We start from the raw sequence: 22,891 nt of genomic DNA, 5'->3' as shown, positions 1-22,891 counted from the left end.
GTGAAGTAAGAACTAAACTGTACCTTAAAAAAGTGCTGTACAGACGCTGCGTCACCAGATGTGACCTGTTAGTAGCGATACACCAGACTAGAGCCTGTGAGTCTTGGTCCAGGTCCAGGATCCTGTGTAAACACTCATTCACGTCATGGACGCGTGAGCCATACCTGTGCACATGAACTGACGGGCAGGTCAAGTCCTGAGCTCGGCATTCAGTGGGGCTGTTCACTGTGCAAGGTATGTTCAGAAAAACTCGGGAGACGAGTGTTGGTAAATGTGGTCATGGTGACGTAGCTGTGCGGTAATGACGTGGTTATGATGAAACGTGAATGCTTTCTGACATATGTTGACGTGTTTTACGTAAACTGGAGAGGTTCCTGTGAACAGTCCAACTATGCTAACTAACCACCGTGTGATGACGAAACGTTACACGTCTCGATACTTTATCCCGGAAAGAAGAACGTTTTCGAGAGTAAGCCGTATTTATACGTTTGGCATCTCGGAACAAAGACGGTGACGCGCCTTCTGTGGAAAAAAAAAAAGGTCCGTTACGACCTTTTCACAATAAAAGTTCTGTTACGACCGTTTCATATTAACAGGTCTAAAAGCTTTATCGAATGTACAGTATTCAATTCAAAATGGTATGTTCCATTTTTAGAATAAGAATCAAGCATTTATTTCATAGTACTACGAACGTGTTTGATAGTTGCGCTTAGTAATAGGGCAAAATAAATATTTGGCATAAAATATACTCATATTTTCAAGAGGCGATGAAACATATTTTGACATATAAATATACAGTTCTGCAGTTTTTATTCATTTCCAATATAGGCTTCTATGTAAAAAAAGCTACGGATGTCTTACTTTGAAGTTTTTCTTGCCAGCTGGGTGCACCGCATTCCCCAGAGGAGACGCCATGTTTCCTCCAGCAGAGGGCGACGTATTCTAGTAAAGTCAACTCCAGTCGACGCCGGTGCGGTTTGCTAGTCGGAAGTGCAGTTTATTTCCACCGTGCCCGTGTGGCTTTGGACATACATGGACAAACGCGTCTAATACAATGGGTAAGGTTGAGTTTTACTTGACTGAGATAAGATAGTGTTCCTCTAGTCCGAGCCACAGGGCTAACCTGTCTGTGCCTGTGTTAACGTTACACTGGGTCGCTCCACAGTCACTGAAATGCAGAGAGTAAATAATGATAGTGTCGCCTTAAAATGTTCAGTTTGAACTGTGAGAGTGGAGTTGATTAAACTCTGTGGTGACTGTTGAGACAATAGTTTCTTGGGGGTTATAGAGTGTGTTTTCAACATTTTGCCCCCCATGTAAGTTACTGTATGTAATGGACCAAAACTACTACAAGCGACAGCTTCAAATTCGCCATAGACTTTAATTAATAGTCTCATTTAAAAAAAAAAAAAGCATCATGTTGTAAAGAGGAAATATTTGTTGTAGCATTGTTACTTTTGATTCCACTGTTACTGAGATTTTTGACCCGCCCGAGACTTGGACTGGCATATTTGGTCTTTAAATTCCTGTATTTCTGGTCTTGTTCTGTGACTGAAAGCGTTGCGGCAGTGGTGTCGCAGTCACCGCCTAATTTACAGTATAAATGACTTCACATACGGTTATGACTATGAATCATAACATCAGCTACAAGTCGCATGCATTGTGTCAAATCAGCCCGGGCTCCACAGAATCTGTGTGTGTAATTTGTTAGTGTGACATGTTATTGGTATGGTATTATGGCTGTGCTGTGTAATCTACACTGTAAATATGTGTCTTTTTACAACAAGCTGTACCTCAGCTTACATTCAATGCTGTCCTCATAAAGACAAGAACAAGAGGAGATTAGATATTGTGACAACAATGCATTTGTTGACTAAGTCAAAGCAGGGGTGGAGGAAGTATTCAGTTCCTGTATTTATGTAAAAGGACTACACTGTTCACTTCAGTAAAAGTATGTGAGTATAATCAGGAAAATGTACTTAAAGTATTAAAAGTAGAAGTACTTAAAGCAGTAAAATATCCCCTGTGACTGTTATATACTATATTGTATATCATTAGATTACTATTACTCATGCATTGGTGTGAAAGCAGGTTTTTACTGTTGTAGTTGGTTGAGGTGAAGCTCATTTTGAACTATTTCGCATGGGACTGCAACTAATGATTATTTTCATTAAGGATTCATCTGCTGATTATTTTCTCCATCAATCAACTGATTGTTTGGTTTGTAGAAATTCAGAAAATAGGGAGAAATGCCATCACAATTGCCCGGAGCCCGAAGCGACGCCTTCACAATGCTTGCTTTGTCCAACCAAAAAGAAATTCAAAATGATTAAAAAATAGATTAAAAATATTAAAAAGGAAAAGAAGCTAATCTTCACATTCGAGATGCTGGAACCAACTTAGTTGGCAATTAATTCTCAGTCTATCTAATTGTGTACACTGTTGGGTGGTTTAATTTATAATAAAGTGTCATATTTTTATAAGCTCTTCATGTGTTTTGTGTGTGCAAAAATGAATGGATTTCCCTCTGAGATGTAGTGGAGTGGGAGTAGAAATTGGCATGAGAAGAAAACACTCAAGTGAAGTACCTCAAATTTGTACTTAAATACAGTGAGTAAATGTACTTATTACATTCCACCACTGAGTCAAAAGCACAATTATTGCTGGAAAAAAAAGAAGAAGAGACCTTTCTTCAAATTGGTAGCCAGGGCATTGCTACATATTTTAGGTGTTGCTTGGTTATGTTTACAGATTACGTGAATGAATAGTGTGGGTGGACGGAGGGCCAAAACGGAGAGGAAAAGTATTCAAATGTAGCTGACATAGTTTGAACATACTTTTAGGTGGTTGCTAAGGTGCTCCTATTTGGTTTTTAGGTGGTCACTGAATTTACCCATGAAATGGGCCAAATACCTGCAGGCTCAGCCTGGCCTTCAGGCATGGGCTGGTAAATTTAAGGTATTGACGAGCTACTTGAGAATCCAGCCCCTAAACTGAGACCAGTATAGTTCTAATTCAAGCCAATTAATTAAGACATCATGTACAATTTGCCTCTCATTCACCAACACACACTTGCACACTGATGGCAGTGAGCTGGCCGATCCATTTGGGGATTTGGGGAGCAATTTGGGGCTCAGTGTCTTTCTCAGGGACACTTCGACATGTGGACAGGAGGAGCTGGAGATCGAACTCACTTATTAATTAATTAATTGATTAATAGATAACCCACTTTACCTGCTGAGCCAGAGCCGCCCCTGTGATGAGTGTTAACCTGTCTCCTGTGCGTGTGTGTCCTCCACAGGGACCAGCAATAATGCCACAGCCCAGAATGATGCTGGTGGTGACGGGAGATGATTTTGGCTACTGTCCGAAGAGGAACCAGGGGATAGTGGACTGCTTCCAAGCTGGAGGCATTTCCAACGTGTCACTGCTAGTCAACGCCTCTGCTGCCAAAGAGGCAGCAGATCTGGCTAAAAGGTAGTGTAGGTGACGCTGATAAAAATGCTGTATACACACACAGAGCTGCTAAAAACAGCTAGCGGTGATGTACCTGGCCCTGTGTCCATTATTTGCTTGTTTATCCATCTAAAGCCTGGCTAAATCAAAGGAGCAAAGGTTTGTTTGTGCAGCATCATTTTGCACCGGGGGTAAACGACTGAAGTACCTGTCAGTTTTAGAAAAAAATCTTTCCCTAACAGGGGTGGGTGGAGAACATTTTGAGACTGGGGCACACACTCAAAGAAACGGGTACATTTGGAAAACACAAGTAAAAAGTTTTACACTCAAATTTAAAGCTGTGCTCCTAGGAAACAATAAACTGTTTATTTTTAATAGTTGGGATTGTTTGGTCAATGTAAGTGCCAAATATACAACTTTACAGATTCTGAAAAAAAAACACAAATACGCTGTCAGTGGCAGATTATGTCATTTTTTTAACTGGATTTAAGCTTCTGGAATCACCGAGGTACAGTAACTTACAATTCACTTGTATCGACATTTTTACTTTTACGTCTCTTCATTATTGACCTAATTACAATGTGGCCAGTGCCTGAATTGGACCAAAAATGGTGCCGGTACCCCAATTCATCGCATGTGTCATGGATATATTTATATTTATACGCATATCTTGGTAGTATATCCCACTTCAAATGTATTTTTGTATGCATTTCATTATATACAACATAAATTTCCAGTTTGTTTGTATAATATTGTATATATGTTAGAATAAAACCAACTGAAAATATATCTGTTGGCCTACAGATTAAATTGGATAATGAGAAGGAATACTAAAGGCAAGTCCATCGTGTCTGGGCCAGACTGCGTGATGCAGTTACATCAAATATCACCTTGAAGCACAGTGTGTCAAAGCAACATAAATTCAGTATAACTGATATATATAGCGTTGCACGAATGTTCAGGGTTCGTACATAGACTCACCAGAAGGTGGCGGTACGCAATAAGTAAGGGACAAAAATCAGAAGTGTGAGTACAGTGCCTGAAATGGGCCAGTATTTTAAAGCCTAATATAATAATAATATACAAGCAAGGTGTGTTATACACGCCTCTGCCGACTAACGCCACATAGGGGAAGAAAAAATAATCTAAATAATAAATTATCACATGCCGACGTTCTCTCAGTCACGGTTGCAACCAATGGTGAAATATAAAATAAAATAGACATTAGGGGAGTTGAAACAGATGGATCCACACACAAAGTAGCTCCAGTTAAAAGGCTTTTTATTAGCTGTGACGTCCTCCTCAGAATTCTGATAAATCCGGAGAGTCGGCATCTTAAATACCCATAATCCATGTTACAAACACGTGACACACCACACCGGTTGCAAATTGCCATAAATTAAGGTAAGGAGCTGCCACAAATTAGAATAAAGTACTAATGCTCAAAGTGCTGATCTGGGGAACTGCCAGCATCAGCATAGACACCCTGACAGTCTGGAGGTAGCCTAAGATCATCTCACAGATCAGCCTAACCTAATAGTAATAGAACCTAAAAGCACTCTTATTTAAAAAGAGCAAGACTTTGTCTTCCTTAAAAACATTGTTTGGCATTGCATTAGTTGAACAGCTTCAGATTTCCCGCTAATGGTTTAATGCTACATTTGATTTTCCTATTACATATAAAGAGTATCAAGTGGTTGTTGAGGCTCTGCTTGGAAGGTTTTACAGTTTCTTGTAAATTCTACTGCTGGTTCCAGAACAGCAAGTTGTTTGAGGTGGTTGCTAAAGGGTTTCTCCTTTTTTTTTTTGTCAGGCACAACATCCCCATAGGCCTCCATGCCAACCTGTCAGAGGGCGTCCCGGCGTGTCAGAGCCTCCAGCAGGCCTCCACGCTGATAAACCAGCGCGGCTTCTTCCTTGGGAAGATGGGCTTCCGTCAGGCCCTGGAGAGGGGCCAGCTCAGCATGAAACAGGTACGCCGCTCCAAAGCCCGGTTTGTGACTGGCTTGAATTCATCTAGTCGTGTTGTATGCACGTATTGCTGAGCCCGTAGATCTGTTCATATCTACGGGCAGTGGTCACTGCACTGTTGTTATTTATCTTATCTTATTTTTATTTTTATTCTTATTCTTATTTTAGCTTATATATTCTACTTATTTGATATCAAAACAATAGCACCTTCAGACCACAGCAAATTCCTTGTAATGTATGTTACTTGGCAATAAACAGTTTCTGATTCTGATTCTGATTCTGATTCTGATGATTCACAAGACACAAAGCGGTGCCAGATGTGTATTCTGACTATATGACTGTTGACTGTTGACACCAATCGTTTCCCTGCGAATGTGAGGGTGCCCTTACTGTAACAGTAAAAACCTAAATAAAAAATAGGTTTTCAGATTGAGAAGTCTGAAGTTCTAACACAACCATCACCATCCGTAGATTAATACCAATTAATGCCAGACCTTGTGTCCTCATTGAAGCATGCATATGCTACAAAAACCATTCAAATAACTTGGAATACTCAGTTACTCAATAATGCAGATTCACCTAAAACTAATTGGACTCCCTGTTCAGAAAGGCTTTCCAACAGTCCTGTGTCACCCTCCATCCTCCCTCTGCTGCTGATGTGAGGAGGAGGGGGCTGGTCAGTCTCAGCCTCAAAGTCTACAAGAATTCTTTTTTTTTCTTTTAGATTCATAGCCTATCAGGCTCATTTATATGCATCAATATTTATGTGGTGCTTTGCATTGACCACTTATGGTTAAATGTGGGTGTGTTGAGGGATATGAGGCTGATCCACATGCGCACATTTCCAGGTGGACTGTGATTTATAAAGGTATGTCAAGTATGATTTTTATTTATTTATTTATTTTTTACCGTACACCATTCTTGCCCTTTGTGTGCACATTCAGCGATGTACGAAGAATATTCCTGTTATTTTTTGTTCGTATCCACAAGTTGTTCTTATTTTGTTAGTACCCATTGATTTCTGGAATTCACCAGTGTTTTCTTATATTTGCTCTTCTCTTAGGTAAGATAAGAAATAAACATCTTGTTTTCACAGTCCACAAACTGTCCAACACAAGGAAACATACGTTTTGAATTTGAGGAATGTAAAAAAAAAAAACACATGAATATCATATAATCAAATTTAGATTATTATGTGTTTAGAGTAATTACAATGATTGGATTATTAAGTTCGTGGTCTAAAGAAATACTATTGGTCCATTGATCCCAGTTAAGACTATAAAAGCGCTTGGCTTGGGCAATGCAGGGTTCAATTCTTCCATTTTCATGTCGAACCATTTTCTTTTAATGTCAGTTACTGTGCGTCCCTCTGCTGACTCGGCATTTGCAGCATCACTTATGTTTTGCCGTCGCTGGGTTTTTGATTTTCCTGCAACGCTTTTTTAACATTCAACAGTACCTCGACTTCACTACTGCTGAAGTTCTTCTTCTTCCAGCCTTTTTTTGGTGGCATCTCTCCAATTCTTGGACTTTGTACACGGCACAACACCTGCCCTTATATAGTGCTTAGGGGGCGTTACCTATGGTTAAGCACGTTTGGTGCATCTTATTTTTTTCTTTAACAGAAAATAGAAGATACATTTAAGAGAATGTTACTGCATGAGACCCACTGTTTTTTAAATGAGACCCCTGATCATGGCATGAGATTATTGAAGTTGAAGTCATGGACAGTGTTTGGCGACACACTGCTAGCTAACCAACAGCAGGCGCATTCAGCAAAGTATCTCTTGTTAATATGCAGCTCCCAACAGAAGAAGAGGAAGCCATTTTTTTTTCTCCAGTACAATGACCTCCAAGGTGTGTTTTCTCCTTCCTCCAGGTGGAGCTGGAGCTGAAAGCCCAGGTCAAGCTGTTCAGGGAACTGACGGGTCACCTGCCCCACCACATGGACGGACACCAACACGTCCATGTACTGCCAGGTAATGCAAAGAAGTAGTAACTGCAACTGCTATTGCACACTCATAGTTAACATTAGATATTTAAGAACATTTATTGGCAAGCCACATAGGACGAGGTGGAGTCCACATAATGGGTGCCGTCCTAGTCTGGGAGGTTACACTTCATGCTCCTAGTGTGGGATCTGTCACAAATGAATCCCAGTCTACAATACCCAGAATTCACTGCATTCTCACTGCTCTGTCCCACTTCTGTTCTATTACATACTGATGTCAGCGCATGTCTTTATATTATTATTGTTTTGTACTGAGAGAAAAAGATGCAACAACAGAAAAGTACATTCGTTTGACACATACTCACTCAAATTATGCAGTAAATGTATGTTCTACATAGTGTCTAGTCCTTTTTATATTATAAGCATATTGTGCACCACAAGCTCCTACCGGAGTAGGCCGGGGTCCGACAGTGTCATCAAGGAAAAGGCTGCTGTTTTACATACTTACATACAACCTCCTGTTTGTATGCGTAAAACTAACCTTCAGTAAGTAATCGTAGGCAAGGCGAAGGCAAATTTATTTACATAGCACATTTCATACCCAAAGGCAACCCAAAGTGCTTTACAGAGTACACGGGGGGAAAAGCACAAGAAACAATAAAAAGCAGAGGCACACAGAATAGAAACACAAACTAACACACAATTTGATTTAAAAGAAAATGAACTAAAAGCAAGGATTTTAGTCTGGATTTTAAAAGTGGTGAAGGTTGGAGCTTAGATAAGCTCATCTGGAAGTCTGTCCCAGGCAGCTATGGCATAGCAACTAAACTGCTGCTTCACCACGTTTAGCTTTAACCCAATAAACTGCAAGCAGACGTGACCCAGATGACCTGAGAGTTCATGGGGGGGGGGGGCTCCTAGGGTATTAACATATCAGTGATGTATTTGGGACCAAGGCCATTGAGTGCCTTGACGGCGAGCAGATGTATCTTATGGTCAATTCTCTGGCGGACTGAAAGCCAGTGCGATGATCTGAGATCTGGAGTGACGTGATCATACTTCCTTGCTTTTGTTAGGACTCTGGCAGGGCTTTTTTTCCCAATATGCCAGGGAAAAGAGCGTTGCAGTAGTCCATCCTGGCTTTTTCTAAGTCTTGGTTATGCAGACATCCTTTTAATCCTAGTTATGTTTTTGAGATGGTAGTAAGTTGATATGGCTTTGAAATTTTAGCTCAGCATCCAAGAGAACGGCCAAAATCTCTGGCCTGGCTCACAGTGTGCAGAGACAGGGATGCAAGGTGGGACTCTCAGCCTGCCACTGGGAGCACAAAACACAATTATGTATTGTACACACACTTAAACGGAGCGAGCAGTGATCTATGTTGCATCCAAGGGTTTCCAAAAGACAAACCCTGTTGAAAAATGATCAGATGTCCTTTAAAAGGTTCTGCTGTAAATCTTTTATGAATGTTTGTCATTCAGCTTGATAAATGTCAATAATGTTGCATTTCTTGACCAAGTGTTTTGCTAGTTTTTGCATAAATTGTTTTCCACAACGATGACTACATTAAGTCAATGAAATAATGTTAACCAATACAGCCCCAGGGGCTCAGGTGACAGGCAGGTGAGAGTATTGATGTTGTTTGTGCCGTGTGTTGCAGAGGTGCGTGACGTGTTTGCACGGGTCCTGTCAGATCTCAGGATTCCATACACTCGTGTTCCAGTCGAGCCAGGTTTACACAGCTGCCCGTGGCTGCCAGCACACCTCCGAAGCTTCTACACACAAGTGGAGAAGGACGCTCTGGACTCCATCCCTGTCTTCACACGTTATGGAATCAGGTCTGTTGGGGTGGGTGTGTGTGTGTGTGTGTGTGGACAGTGGAGTGAAATTAATCTTTTCAGTATTTTCATTAGTCTGAAATGTATGTTAATCTAATGAAGTGGTATTTACAAAGACAGAATGTGCACCACACATACTTCAGACCATTGACTGTACATAAAGATACGACATGACAGCTCCCTAAAAGTGAAGCCAAAACGTCTCGATCGCCCCCTGGTGGCTGGGTGCAGTATAGGTCATAAGCCTCGCCTCCCTCCATGTTAGCGGACAAAAAAAATACATGTAACAACAAGTACATGTCAAATAAAGTGTTCCTTTTTCTGATACGTTTGAATCAGTTATTTGATGCTCTAAAAACGGGGTGAAACGTCATGTCCCTGTTGCAGATTGTTTGTTTTTTTCCATGTTGTTTGTTCCATCCACTGACCTATTTGCCCGGTAGGAAAACTGCAGGGGGGTCCAGCAGGGGGCCTGCAATGTCTTTCCGATGGGCCAGCACCAGTCTCTGAAAGTTTTTTTCATCACCCCCTGCGGTCACCACCACCGCAGCCTAAACTGACTACCCACATTCAAATGAAAGAGAGGACTGGCAATTTTTGCCGTAAAACACCTGATTTGGTCTGAGTCGGAGTGGGGGAGGGGTGTGAGTGTGGGCTTATCATGTTCTCCGCGGTGTGGGGGTTTCCTGTAACTGGTGATGTCCTACAGGCCTCTCTCTCCACACTGACGCAGGGTCGTCAGCTCTCAGTGCAGCTTCTCTTTGCTGCTGCAGTGTCAGAGAGTTTATCCAGGTCTGCAGCTCCAGCCTCAAAAACACTCCAATAAGTGCAGTCAAAGCAGGCCTGTAACTCCAGTTTTAGCTTGTTGGTCCATCACCTCGCAGTCTGGACCGCAGGTTCAGCAGATTTTTAGTTTCTGTCTGTGAGTCGGGAGAAGATGAACCAGGCCGCTGATCAGAGACTTCCAAAGCTGCACGGGGGACAGAGCGATCCTTTAATATGGTGCAGCAATGGTCCAGTGTGTTTTTTCTATTTTTTTATCCCTGGTGTGGACACTTTATGTGCTATCTGTGTGTTGGCAGTTCATGGCCGAGGTTTGCTCTGCTACCGTCCCCAAGAACGATGAGCAGGTAGTCTGAAAGTTTGTGCTCCGTGGAAGTTATCTGGTCAGCTGGTCAGATATCACTTGTCACAGCTGTTTTCACAGCTGTGCACTCAAATAGCTTCTTAAGCATTGTTAGGAGCATCTGGGCATCTTTAACCATCACTTAGTCTCGCATAGCCAGACCCCTCTCCACACTTTGGAGAAAGGTCTGGCTCAACCCATCGTTGTTCTTTAAACCAATCACAATCGTCTTGGGCAGCGCTAAGCCCAGGATGCAGCGACGGTGCCGTTGCAAAATAGTGCCTGGTGGGAACTTGATTTGGTGGAACACTTGCGTGCGGGGTGGCGAGCCCTGGCATTAAAATGGTTTAATCCCCGCTAAAGAAAACGGCACACGCGCACTGGATCCGTTAAAACCACGGACCCTGAAAACAGGAACGCGCAGTTAGCGGAAGGGGTGGCAGACTAACCATCACTGAACATATGTATGAGACACTAAAACACCAAACGGAGGGGGGACCCTCAAACTGACGTGTGGTCTGAGCTCTCCTCCTGATTCCTCCAAAACCTTTTCTAATGAGTTAGGAGTCAAACCAGTTCTACAGCCAGTCAGGGATTAAACCTTTTCCATGTCCACAGGTGGCCAGACGTGTACCTGGGACTGACCACCATGGGCCAGCACATGTCCGTCCCCAACATTCAGAGGGCCCTCAGCCACGCCTTGGCTGCGGGGCCCTCAGGCACTACCTCCTGCAGCGCATCAGACTCTAATCAGCCTGTGGTCACAGCAGAGCTCATGGTCCACCCGGGTTACCCCAGTCACCCCCAGGAAGGAGGCTGCGGAGAGGGCCCAGATGACTTCTCTCAGTCAGCTGACAGGCAGCATGAGCTGAGCGTGCTCAGAGACCCGTCCCTGCTGGCCTTCTACGGCCAGGAGAAAGTGCAGCTCTGTGCCTTCAAAGACCTCTAACTACTGCCGTCTAAACGTGACAAACATGTATGTGTACTGTAGAGAAACCCAGTTTCCCAGCTTCTGTTCCACAAGTAAACGAAACAACAAGAATCACACTAGGCATTTGTAAAAAACACCAATCCGCCCTGCAACATGACCTTAATTAACACTTTTATTGTAGTTTTTAGCTGCCTTTAATGTACACTATTTCCAATAAGCTGAAGGGTTCACAGGTTAAAGGTTACCACCTCAACAGACAGGAGCATGTCGATTGGGAGCACTCTCTGTAGTCCAGACGTGACCGTAACAGTAGCACATTTGATCTTTTTAAACAGGCAACTCCTAAAAGTATAGAAAGATTCCAGTGCTGGCAAAACTTTATGCAAGCTGTAGCTTTTTGATTCCTAGCTAATAGATCTTTTAACTTTGATTTAAAATCATGAAGGATTTAAACCCAGGAACATGTTTCACATTTTCAGAATCAAAAGATGAAGGAACCTTCAATGAGAGACTGTACTGAGTTATAGACTCCGGGACTACAGCCCTCTGTAGAACCTCACAGGGCACAGAAGCACAAAAAACTGGAACACTATGTTCTCCTTTGGAAGTTTCCAAAGTGTGTGGAGACGTGAATTTCTTTGTGTAAGCCATACTAGCTGCTGCTTTACAGCACTACCCACATGCCCTTCATTGCACACAGTCAGTACAACTTGGGGTTGTATAATGTAGTTTTGTCCATCATCATACGCTGCACTCGCCAAGTAGAAGCACCTTTCAAAACCTAGGTTACGAAGTGCTTTAGACGATCAGAAACACTGATGATTTCCAATTATCTCAGGTCCATGTAGCACAAGTAGCACTGAACATCTAACCACCTGCCAAGTGTGTGTTCACATTTTAAATCGCCTGTAACAGTACAGTATGATTGTAATATTTATAGCTATGAAATCTTGTATTTTCATAAAGTTTCCGTTGAAACTTTTTTTTAATGCATTGCTATATTTGAATCGACACAACCAGATCAGAACTGGACAGCTTGTAGATCCAATGGCTAATAAATGATGTCAAGCTGGTGTCTGACGTTTTGTCCGTGTGTAAATCTGAAAGCTTCACAGCACTTTCTAACACTTTCACTGCCAGCGAGCCCAGTCACCAATACCAAATGCAATGTCTTCCTTTATCTTTAAAGAGGACCTACTATGCTTTTCCTTATTTTCTGTCATATATATAATAGAATGTTGGATATTCATACTAAATGTTGCCAAAGTTGCCAAATAATGCGGTAAACGTACTGTATGTAAAAGTAATCTCAGGCTCCAGACTGCTCTGAACGCTCCATTTCAGTTTTATTTAACCGCCGTGTCTATCTGATGTCAGATAGGCCCGGATGTCCTTATATGGTATCTCTGCTCCAGGCACAGACCAGATGTTTATGTTTATGTCAGCGTTGCTTAGTAACGTTAGGTTTACAGTTTGCCTTTGGAAATTCTTCCCAAGACTTCCGGAACTTGGCCGGCCAATCAGAAGAAAGTGGGCTTTTAGGGAGGGGGGCCTTAAAGAGACAGGAGCTCAAACGGCTTGTTTCAGACAGAGGGTGAACTGAGGGGCTGCATGAAGGGCCAGGAGGAGATAAATCAGGACTTTTTTGAACTGTGAATTATGCAAAGCTGCTCTAGTGGAATCACAAAATGAAAACACAGAGCTGGAAATGAGGATAAGAGGTCCCCTTTAATGTCAGTGGGGGCCATATTTTATCCATCTGGATCAAAGAGTGGGAATGCTCTGGTTTCTTTTGCTAGTTCAACAGTCTTTTTTTTGCCCCAATAAAGGCAAAGAGTCTCTACCTTGTTTAAGTTTAAGAACTGAGTATTGCCCATTTTAGTTGTACATGCATTTTAGTTGTACAATGTGTTTGCTCCAACACTGACCACCTTAACCTACTATACCTAGGGGGTGTCCTGGAGCCTTCAAGTTCCCTTTTAGTACAATGCAACAGGTGTTCCGGTTCTTACTCTGGAATAAATGTAATTAAACACAACTTTATTCAATAAAATGCACCATGTGAGGGTGATGTTAACTAAAATAATAAAGCTCTTAAAGCTACATTTTGACACACGGCCCCCCTTGACAAAACGGGGCCACAAAATTAGCTGTTAATGCACAATCCACATGAGTTGATATTGTGGTGCAAATTCTCAAATGAGTGTTAAATTAATACAAATTACCCAAACCAATTGACAAGTAGTGAACGTGGGGCTTTTATTCTATAACTATGCATCATAGTTTATAAACTCATAGGTTTTGTATGTTACATTTTAATCTGTGAAGTAACTAGTAACTAGCTGTAAAATACACTTAATGCTATACACTGAGTACTTCTTTGTACTTCAGTGGAGTAAAAGTATAAAGTAGCATCAAATAGAAAAGAAACTGCACTTCAGTACAGTACTTGAGTAACTGTACTCGGTTACTTCCCACCACTACTATGTCCAACTGGTGCTAATTGAGACTACTTAATATTCCGTTTTAATTTATAACAATCCAGTCAAGGGTAAAAAGTACATTTCCCTCTAAAATGAAGTGAAGAAGAAGATGGAAAACAATGGGAGTACTCAAGTGAAGTACCTCAAACCTGCCCTCAGTATTTGAGTAAATGTACTTAGTTACTTTTCACCACTGTATGGGATTGACCCTGCTAACACTGCACACAGTAATCATTTAGGTCACTGCAAGACAAATGATGATGATGATGAAGCAGGTGAGGTTCAACGGGGGACTGGTTTTTCCTGTCTTAAGGTCAGTGACTGAGCCTCTACAGACTGAGCCTGCTTCTTCTGTTACTGCCAATGAATCAGATCCAGATTAAGGGCGGAGTGCTGTAAGGAGGTGGCACAGACCACAGCGCAGCAGACCAGGCAGGAAGCGGACCAACACCACACACATGCTGAATTGACTCGTCCTTACCGGATCATTAGAATAAGTACCGTTACTGTTTAAATCTGTTTAATAAGGATTTATACGTGTCATAATCCCTGTATTAGGGTTGGTGTGTGTATATAACTCTCTCTCTCGCTCTCTCTCTATATATACAGAATATATATATATATATATATATATATATATATATATATATATATATATATATATAACACACACACACACACATATATGTATATATATATGTAACAGTGTCTTGCTGTCAATCTTTCTGTATATTTCATTATATTCATTGCATAAAAAAAACAATAACAGCACAGAACAATTAACTGTACAATTAACCTAAAAAGTGAACCTAATACCTGCAGGAAGTTTGTGTAAAAATAGCAATTTGTATAAAATTCTGAATCAACTATTTCCTGTGGATATTGCAATGTATCAGAGGATTTTACCTTATATTTTAATATCCATCTGTCCATTTATAATAAATAAATAAAAAATCTAAAATAACCCTTAAATTTAGTTGTCTTCTTCACAGAAATTAAGTGTATGTATATTATATTTATATACACATATATATATATATATATGTGTATATAAATTCTTAGACCCTTAAAATCAAGAGGGCTTCACGACCCCCGCCCATGGAGCTTTGGTGACCCCAGGTTGGGAACCACTGAACTACAACATTAAAACGCTGCTCACGTTAATGCATCAGTAATAATAATCAAATATTGCAGCATGTGACCATCAGGCCATCATGCATTTCTTCTTATACTTAAAAGTACATTTTGAGAGTATTTGTCCTTGTGGTAATACTTTTACTGAAATAGAGGATCTGAACACTTCCTTCACCACTGTTGCAGGATCGGTCAGTGACTTTAACTCACGTTAATCCGTTTGATGATGTTCACAATTAAGATTTGCATTAAAGGCTCAAATATTAATTTATTTCACATCTATAGTTTCTGGTTACTTTGCCAGATTTGAATTTTATAAACAAATAGTGAACTTTTTCTTATATGACCTCACTGTTATAGATTTAAATATGCAACAGAATATAAAGTAGATACCATTCGATTCACTGGCCAGCAGCTTCTTACACATCTACTATCCAATAATAATATAAAAGTCACAGGGGCTCATAGGTCATTTAACTTAATAATTAAAGTTGTCTATTTTGCAATGAAGTCTTTCTACATTGCTACTTTTCTAACACTGCAAATGGTCTCCAGTAATGAGTTGTCCTACAGCTGCTGTACACTGGAAGAATTAGTAACTATTTAACAAAGTTTGTAATGTTCCGTTTATTTAATTCACTTTGAAGTTGATTTCAACCAAACTGTTCATCAAATCATGTTGATGGGCTCTCTTCCTGTCTATTCATCAAAAGCCAAACACGTGCAACATCCACTTGACTACCAGGCAGACAGTGAGGCCAAATGGTTAGCCATCTTTATTATGAAACAATATTGGGACCAGATCAAACAGTTGTTACATGGTGGGTTTTTTTTTTTTTGTTTTTTTTGTGGCCACTGCAGTCCCTTTTCCATGTCCTGACACATCCCCCCCGGACAGCCAGCCCTCTCCCAGCTGCCTTCAAGGTGCTTGTTTCTAGGACCGTCTCCAGGAGCTTGAGCTTCGGTTCCAGCTGAGTGCATCCTTCTCCAGCTTCTCCAGCTTCTCCACTCCCCTCCCCCCCCCTCCCCCTCCCATCCCCTCCCATCCCCTCCCCGACGAGTTAGGCCCCCTTCAGCCGGGCAGCTTGACAGTCGACTTGCCGCTGGAATATGTCTCAGTGTGGTTAAGGGCTCTGTTTCTAGTATGATAGGTGGTTATACGGGGGTGCCCAATAGTGGGAGAGGGAGACGTGTGAGAAAATTAACCAAAAACAGGTTCTTCCCACGTTAAGTTTTTATATAATCAAGTGCCAATCAAAACAATTGAAAGTGGACAAAGCTAATTATTATTCATAAGTAAAAGAAAAATCACAACAGCTATTTGTCATGCAGAAAACTGTTTTAACAGCGTGGTCTGAGAGTGCAACTGATCTGTGTTGCAAAGACCCATCAAAGCACATGAGAGAAAATGTGGGGATAGTGCTGTTCAACGTGTCTTTTAAAAAAGGAGCTGCTGATGATGAACTGCATATTTGGAGTGTTTGGACACCAATTGTTTTTTTTTTTTACTTTACACTCAATAATCTTCTGTAGCATTTTCAGCAAGAACAATTCAATTCAAATGTATGGCCTGCCATAGTTTGTTACAAACTGTGGGGGAAGGAGATGTGAGAGGGATTGTCCCAAAAAGAGTTACAGTGCAAGTCTAGAAGCGGTGGAGGTGAGTAAGGGTAACGTTTCAGTCAGCGCCTCTGGGTGTTAGCTACAGCTTCTCTTCTTTCTGTCACGTTTGTTGGGGGGGTTTTTTAAGCTTAAAAATGATTAATGATGGGGCAAAAGGGGAAAAAAAAGTATTCAACCAGTTTTTCTGCTCTGCAAAAAATAAAACACCTCGGAAAAATCATGTCTAAGTGAGATCTATTTTACACAAGAGTTGTTTATATAGAGGAAAAGCGAACAGAAAATGAACACATTACTGAGTATTTCCATCTAACTCTTCATCTGAACATCATGTTCCCTTAGCATTTCTTTTTCCATTTTTCACATTAAGAAAAGAGTAGAAAGTTAGAAATGGCCTGGAGACTTATGGCTGAGGACGAGGAGGGGGGCGAGGAGGAGAAATAGGAAGAGGAGGAGAGGGTTGGGGAGGAGGAAGCTGTCTGATCCACAGAGAGTCCTGGATGGGGGAAAAGGAGGCTGAGGCTGCCGCTGCCTGGCTTCAGCTGGGCGGCTCCCGGGCTGCAGGGAGGACTGGTGTGGAGGGGAAGGAGGTAGGGGGGTAGGGAGGAGGAGAGTGAGCAAGGAAGGTGGGGTGTGTGTAGGGGGGGGGCAGGGAGGCGAGAGGAAGATCGATATTTGGTCGGGCAGGTGAGATAAGGAGGAGAGGGGGGGAGAAAGAGACAGAGAGAGGGCTACACGCTCGTCAGGTCATCAGTCCATTGGCCGCTTTTCGCCGTGTTTCTTTGTAAACTCTTCAGCGTTCTTCAAGAATTTTTTACGGTCCTTTGAGTATTCTTCTGCTAGGTCTGCCCTCAGGGGATGCTCCGGCTGGGGGTCGTTCACCAGCGCAATGAGGGACTGAATTACTGCAAGACACACAGAGCCAAAGAAATTATGTTAGACATGAACGACGCTAAAGGAGCATGCCATGTTAGAGGTAGAGCCTATGTGTTTACTGACAGCAATCTAGTGCTGCTGTAATTCTCCTACTTTCCACGGACCCATTGGCTTCAGTTCATTTTAGTACACTGTCAAAGTCATAGCTAATACATCATAAGCAGGCGTTTGGAACTGTCAGAGTGGAAGACCGCACATAATGTAAACACACCATTCCTCTACGTGAGCTGTCATTGGATGATCGGGGCTGGAAGACCCGCCTACTTGTTAAAACAAAAAGTAGTGGTAGTAGCAACATATCCAAGCAATCTGAATGTGTGATTACGTCAGCCTGGTGGTAGTGTGTTTTTATTTTATTTTTTTATATAGTTGGTGTTTGTTTAGTATCGTATTTGTAAAGTTGTGACTCCTGCTTGTTGAAGTCACAAATGTGAAAAAGTGGTTCTGTACATATTTGGAACTGAAAGTGTATGCAATTGTTGCCAGAACCTCAATAAAAAGAAAAAGGAAAATAAACAATTTCCAGTTGCTATGACCGGCTATAGTAAACTCAAAAGTCCTGATCCTGGTCCTGATTGGTTTACACAGCCTATTATAAATGTCTCTGGGAACACACGTCCATATTTATAAATTACATTAAATATTTGAACAGGGACAATGCACAAAGAACATTAACCTTATATAAAACAAGGAGATGTACTAGGTTTTGACAAATTGCTATTTTCTGCCCTTAGTCCCTTGGCAGGTAGGGAAAAATAATACAATAGCATCAGATTAATAGGACCATCTTTGGCACAAAGTTAGCTACGGTGTTAACTAGCTTACAAGTAGCTTACTGTGTGTTACAGCAGTTTCTATGGTGAAACACTGCAGGGCACTGATGCGTAACTTATCAGTACAATGACTTCATCATGATCAGTTTGTAACATATATGCCGTTTCCACAAATGATCACTAAACCGGCCGATTGTTGCTTTGTTCGTTTGGAGGCTGATTTATAAATGTTAAAAAATTAAATACAATATATGTTTTATTGATTATATAACTTGGAATAATTAGCTTGTTACACAATAACAAGGCCATGTTACAGTGAAAACTGGACTGTGAGGCTAACCAGATGAGTCTCCACTGAGAAATGTTGTATTGGCGCACGTTTTGAACAGCTGCACAACTTCTGTTATATCATATTGTTACCAACATATAATAAAAACACAAATACCAACATATGCTGGTCAGTTCCCATGAGCTGACCACAGAGCTGTGTCTCATTTTCTTCTAGCATATGTTATATTATAAAACTGCTCAGATATTTGCTCAAATGTCCATACTGAGGAAGAAATGGTGCTGAGATCAAGCAGAACACCAGCCTCTGGCACAGCAGCTGGTGGCGGTGGTGGAGCTGTAACACCTGCCAAACAATGCAATCCAGCACTGTAGGAGTCAGAGCAGGGGGCAATGATGCAGCGCGTGAACCTACGTGTGTGATAAGCCATCTTGATTTCAGTGCTCTCTTGCAGGTTTCACCGTATGAGATGGGCATCCCTCCTAGCTAGAATGTTTTGGTCATAAAACGTTCAATCAGAACTACTTATAGGCGGGACGCGTGTCCTACAACTACACAGAAGGAATGTATATCTTCACCATGAAAATTAGACCCAGCAGTGGATGTGTTATATTATTGAACAGGACATTAGAGCATTAAAAATGTGTGTACTTTGCGTGTGAGAAAAGCTATCAATAAGTAAAACGCACTAGCGCTAGTTCACTTTCTCATTTCAGGCCCTGTATAATATTCCTATGAGTTCTTAGTGAAATACAGACATAGATAACTACTGTCTTATTTCCTCCTGACTTTCTCCAGACAGAATCAGCATCATGTTTGTTAAAAACACACCATGGCTGACTTTAACTTCCTGAAAAACTGTCTCTTTGCCCATGTTTGATTTCCCTTATTTCATTCAAAATGTGCCATGTTTAAAGCTACAGTGGGAAATAATATTGAATTATAATTTCGGTTGAGAGTTTCGGTTTTGACCATTGCATGTCACTAACAATATTTAATTGAAAGGCTCCTTTAAAAAAAAGTGTGTCTGTGAGCGCCCACTCCTCTGTATTTAATCTTTTAAAAAACTGGACCAGGTCTGAATCAAACAACCAGTCAGGGTTAGCTAGCACCTAACTGGCCAATCACATCGACTCTGTACAAACGAGGGACCAGGTCTGAATCAAACAACCAATCACAGTGATTAGAGGTTCTACGTTTTGATTCCTTTCTTCCAACCGTTCTGATTCACACTCTAATCCAGAAGGTGGAACCTTCTGTAGAAGCCCTCGTTTGTACAGAGTCGATGTGATTGGCCAGTTAGGTGCTAGCTAATCCTGACTGGTTGTTTGATGCAGACCTGGTCCAGTTTTTTAAAAAGATTAAATACAAAAGGGGCGGGGGCTCATAGAAACACACATTTTTTTTAAAGGAGCCCTTCAATTAGATATTGTTAGTGACATGCAATGGTTCGTTATTTCCACCAAATTTATAATTCAATAATATTGTCTACTGTAGCTTAAATTACAGATAGGGCTGGGTATCAGCGCGTAATACTTTTGGATACTAACAGAAATATGTCTTTAACACAGACTACTGAAATACATCAAACACTTAAAAAATAATCATCTCTGTATGCTTGTTCAGATACTTCCTGATTTGAGTCATAATTGTGTCAATGTTTTACATTTATTTAAGTAATGTTTTTATGTTAACACATTAAACAAATTTGATACGTTTGGCTTAAGGTATTGAAAATGTTTTTGTTTTGGTATTGGCACAAAAAAAAATTTCAACCAAAGCCCTGCTCTGTGTAGAAGCATGGACACGTAATAATGTGAGATTAAAGCAAAAAGTCATTGTGCAGCATTCGCTTACCTACAGAGGCCCTCTGTAACACTAGGACACTCACCTTGGTCAGTTTTGGTGGCAGGCTTCCAGTTCTCTGCGCTGATCACAGGCAAGCACACCTGGCCCTTCTCATCAATGTTGGGGTGATAGATCTTTGTCTTGAATGTGATCTTGGGAGGCTTGAAAGGGTACTCGGTGGGGAATATGATTTCGATCCTGAACGCACCTTTGTCATAAGGAGGGTTGTCCTGGAAGTGAGCACAAGAGGTCAGAAAAGGAAACTGGGGGCCAACAAATGTCAGAGCAGTCAAACAAAGGACAGCTACTTACAGGAACAATGAGCCCTTGCCATGACAATAGGTTTGATTCCTCAACTTGAATGTTTCTGAAGTTTTTCATTCCAGACTTGCGAATCTCGTCAAGTTCCTGAGAGAACAAGCAGACAATGTATATTATAGAAGTGAAATTTTTTTACTTTTAATAGTATGCAGAATTATATATACACAACATACAACAGGCTCATCAAACAGTTTTCTACAGTTTGGTGAAAAATTAAATGCAATTATATCATGATAACATGATCGTGTTGTTTAGCAAACTTCCAGCTTGACAGTTGGGCTAATTATTTCAGTGTGCTGAGGAGCCTGTGACTGGCCAGCCCATAAAGTCACTGGTGCTGGGTGGGATTGCTCAGGGCTCTCCCCAGGATTTGAAAGTATGGTGGGGAGTAGTATATTTACAAAGTACTATATTTTCCAACAATCTGAAAAACTGATCTGATGAATTCCCATCAAGCAAAGGTGTGATGTGTAATCACTGTCATCTGCTGAGCCGAGTCTGACAGATCCTGTTGGGAGTCCCATCTTGTGTGATCAGTCTAAAGGTCTAAACAATAGCCCCATTTTGCTCTTTGAAAGAGTGCCGTTAACTAAGGCAATACTTTACTCAAGCCTCACGTCTTTTTCAGGGTGATTTCCTGTCCTGTTCTGTCGACTAGCTTTCATATTGTTGAGTTCTTTGTCAGGTTTAAACTAGCTCCTACACAAAGTCTCACCGACTGGGAAAACGGCACACCCTGTGTTATGATCCCAACAGCACAAAGACAACCCCACTGCACACACACAATAAGTGCATGAAACTCTACTTAATTCATTGATTTGTACTTTTTTATGCAGCGTTGGATCAACAACCATTTTTTTTACATTTTGTTATGGTTTGAAGTCTCAAACTGCACACCGATATCATATATTGCCACAATGGGGAAGCATTTGCCACTTTGCATTGACAAAATAAAAGTCAGGAGAAAATGTTGCTCTTCTGGCTCTTCAAAATCCTGAGTTACGACCTCTATATTTTCCACAATGGAGTTGTCTTAAAGTAATTGCACAAAAAGGGCTGGTTAATAAATAACAATACTTTATGGGCTTACAGCAGTGATACGTCTCATGACTTTTACTTTCACATAAAAGCTTCCTCATTCTGTGAATGGCAGACTGTGACTGTGCAATTTGAAGAGTTCAAACGCTGAAAATATGAGCGAACTATGTTTTTATATATCCAAAACCGCACGATAAATGTATCCTTGTGAGTGTTGACGCTTCCGTTTTTATGTACTGCTTATTGTTTTTCAGACAAGTCAATTGAACTCCGCCATGAAGAGATTGGAGTAATAAGTGGCTAATTTACTCGTATGGTCATTTGGCTGGTATAAAGGAACGGGAAAATGGAAGAGAGATACACACCTAGCTAACTTTAATCACTTGCAATCAGATAACACAGACCTTGCGTAATGTGCTATCACAACTTTTCAAAACGACATTGACAACTGACGTTAGACATTTGCCGTTTGTCGCTTTCGCGTAATAGCAATAGAATATGTTAGCTGTGGATTTACACTAAGTTCCTCTCCACCCGTCCCCTAATGACGAACCCCCGAAACCTGGCTAACTGTGAGTTTAGCTGACGCTCGCTGGCTAGCTAGCTCAAACGCAGCTAAGGTCTGAGGCTAGCAAGTTAGCTGGTTGGCAAACGCCTTACACCGTGGAAAATCTCTCACGGTGTTGGTCACGTCTAAACTCACTCCCTCGGCCCTACGACCCATAGCAGTACAAAAGCCAATGTTGGCTAGTACACGAAACGCCAGTTCCTTGGTCGTCTTCGGAAGGCTGATTCTCGACTCTCTGGCCTAATTTGCCGGTGCTTTGCTGCCTAACGGTAATATTTGGTCGGCTAGGTGGCCAGTAGTGACCTCTCGCTTTTTCCTTACATTTACAACTAAAAACAGGCGCTAAATGTGTCTTCGCGCAACAACATTGTCTTATGAGTTTATGCGAAGAAGGAATGCGTCCAATAGCCGCCAATGCGTGTTCACATATTACAAAATATCTGAAAATAACGGGAACGGGAGATTTACCTTGGCCAGCCTCCTGCTCGCCGCCATCTTGAAACTACTGTGTGTTCCCAGAATACACAGCGCGACGAATATGGGTCTGGTCTTGGGGTTGAGGTTTAGCCATCAACCCGTTAACTAGGTCCGTTGAATCCAAATGTCAG

General features: G+C 41.4%; 2 protein-coding genes across 3 annotated transcripts; one reads left to right on the top strand and one right to left on the bottom strand.

The window, feature by feature from the left end:
* The first annotated feature begins 512 nt into the window (after positions 1–512).
* ydjc (YdjC chitooligosaccharide deacetylase homolog) lies at positions 513–12,346 on the top strand. The gene is made up of 7 exons (XM_070904507.1): positions 513–540; positions 882–1,058; positions 3,302–3,477; positions 5,270–5,429; positions 7,307–7,406; positions 9,039–9,216; positions 10,961–12,346. The coding sequence occupies exons 3-7, from the start codon at positions 3,314–3,316 to the stop codon at positions 11,289–11,291; spliced, it is 933 nt and encodes a 310-aa protein (XP_070760608.1). The 5' UTR covers positions 513–540; positions 882–1,058; positions 3,302–3,313; the 3' UTR covers positions 11,292–12,346.
* Positions 12,347–15,638: 3,292 nt separating this feature from the next.
* Positions 15,639–22,802, bottom strand: LOC139283896 (ubiquitin-conjugating enzyme E2 L3). Of its 2 annotated transcripts, XM_070903974.1 has the most exons (4): positions 22,752–22,802; positions 20,669–20,764; positions 20,400–20,586; positions 15,639–17,415 (listed from the first exon to the last, which is right to left on the bottom strand). In XM_070903974.1, the coding sequence occupies exons 1-4, from the start codon at positions 22,776–22,778 to the stop codon at positions 17,261–17,263; spliced, it is 465 nt and encodes a 154-aa protein (XP_070760075.1). In that variant the 5' UTR covers positions 22,779–22,802; the 3' UTR covers positions 15,639–17,260. The 2 variants fall into 2 exon arrangements, with proteins under 2 accessions (XP_070760075.1, XP_070760074.1); XM_070903973.1 differs by lacking the exon at positions 20,669–20,764 and having other exon boundaries at positions 22,752–22,778.
* Positions 22,803–22,891: the final 89 nt, after the last annotated feature.

The sequence above is a fragment of the Enoplosus armatus genome, chromosome 4, assembly GCF_043641665.1.
Source record: "Enoplosus armatus isolate fEnoArm2 chromosome 4, fEnoArm2.hap1, whole genome shotgun sequence".
Taxonomy (NCBI): Eukaryota; Metazoa; Chordata; class Actinopteri; order Centrarchiformes; family Enoplosidae; genus Enoplosus; species Enoplosus armatus.
This window is presented reverse-complemented; position numbering and strand designations above follow the sequence as displayed.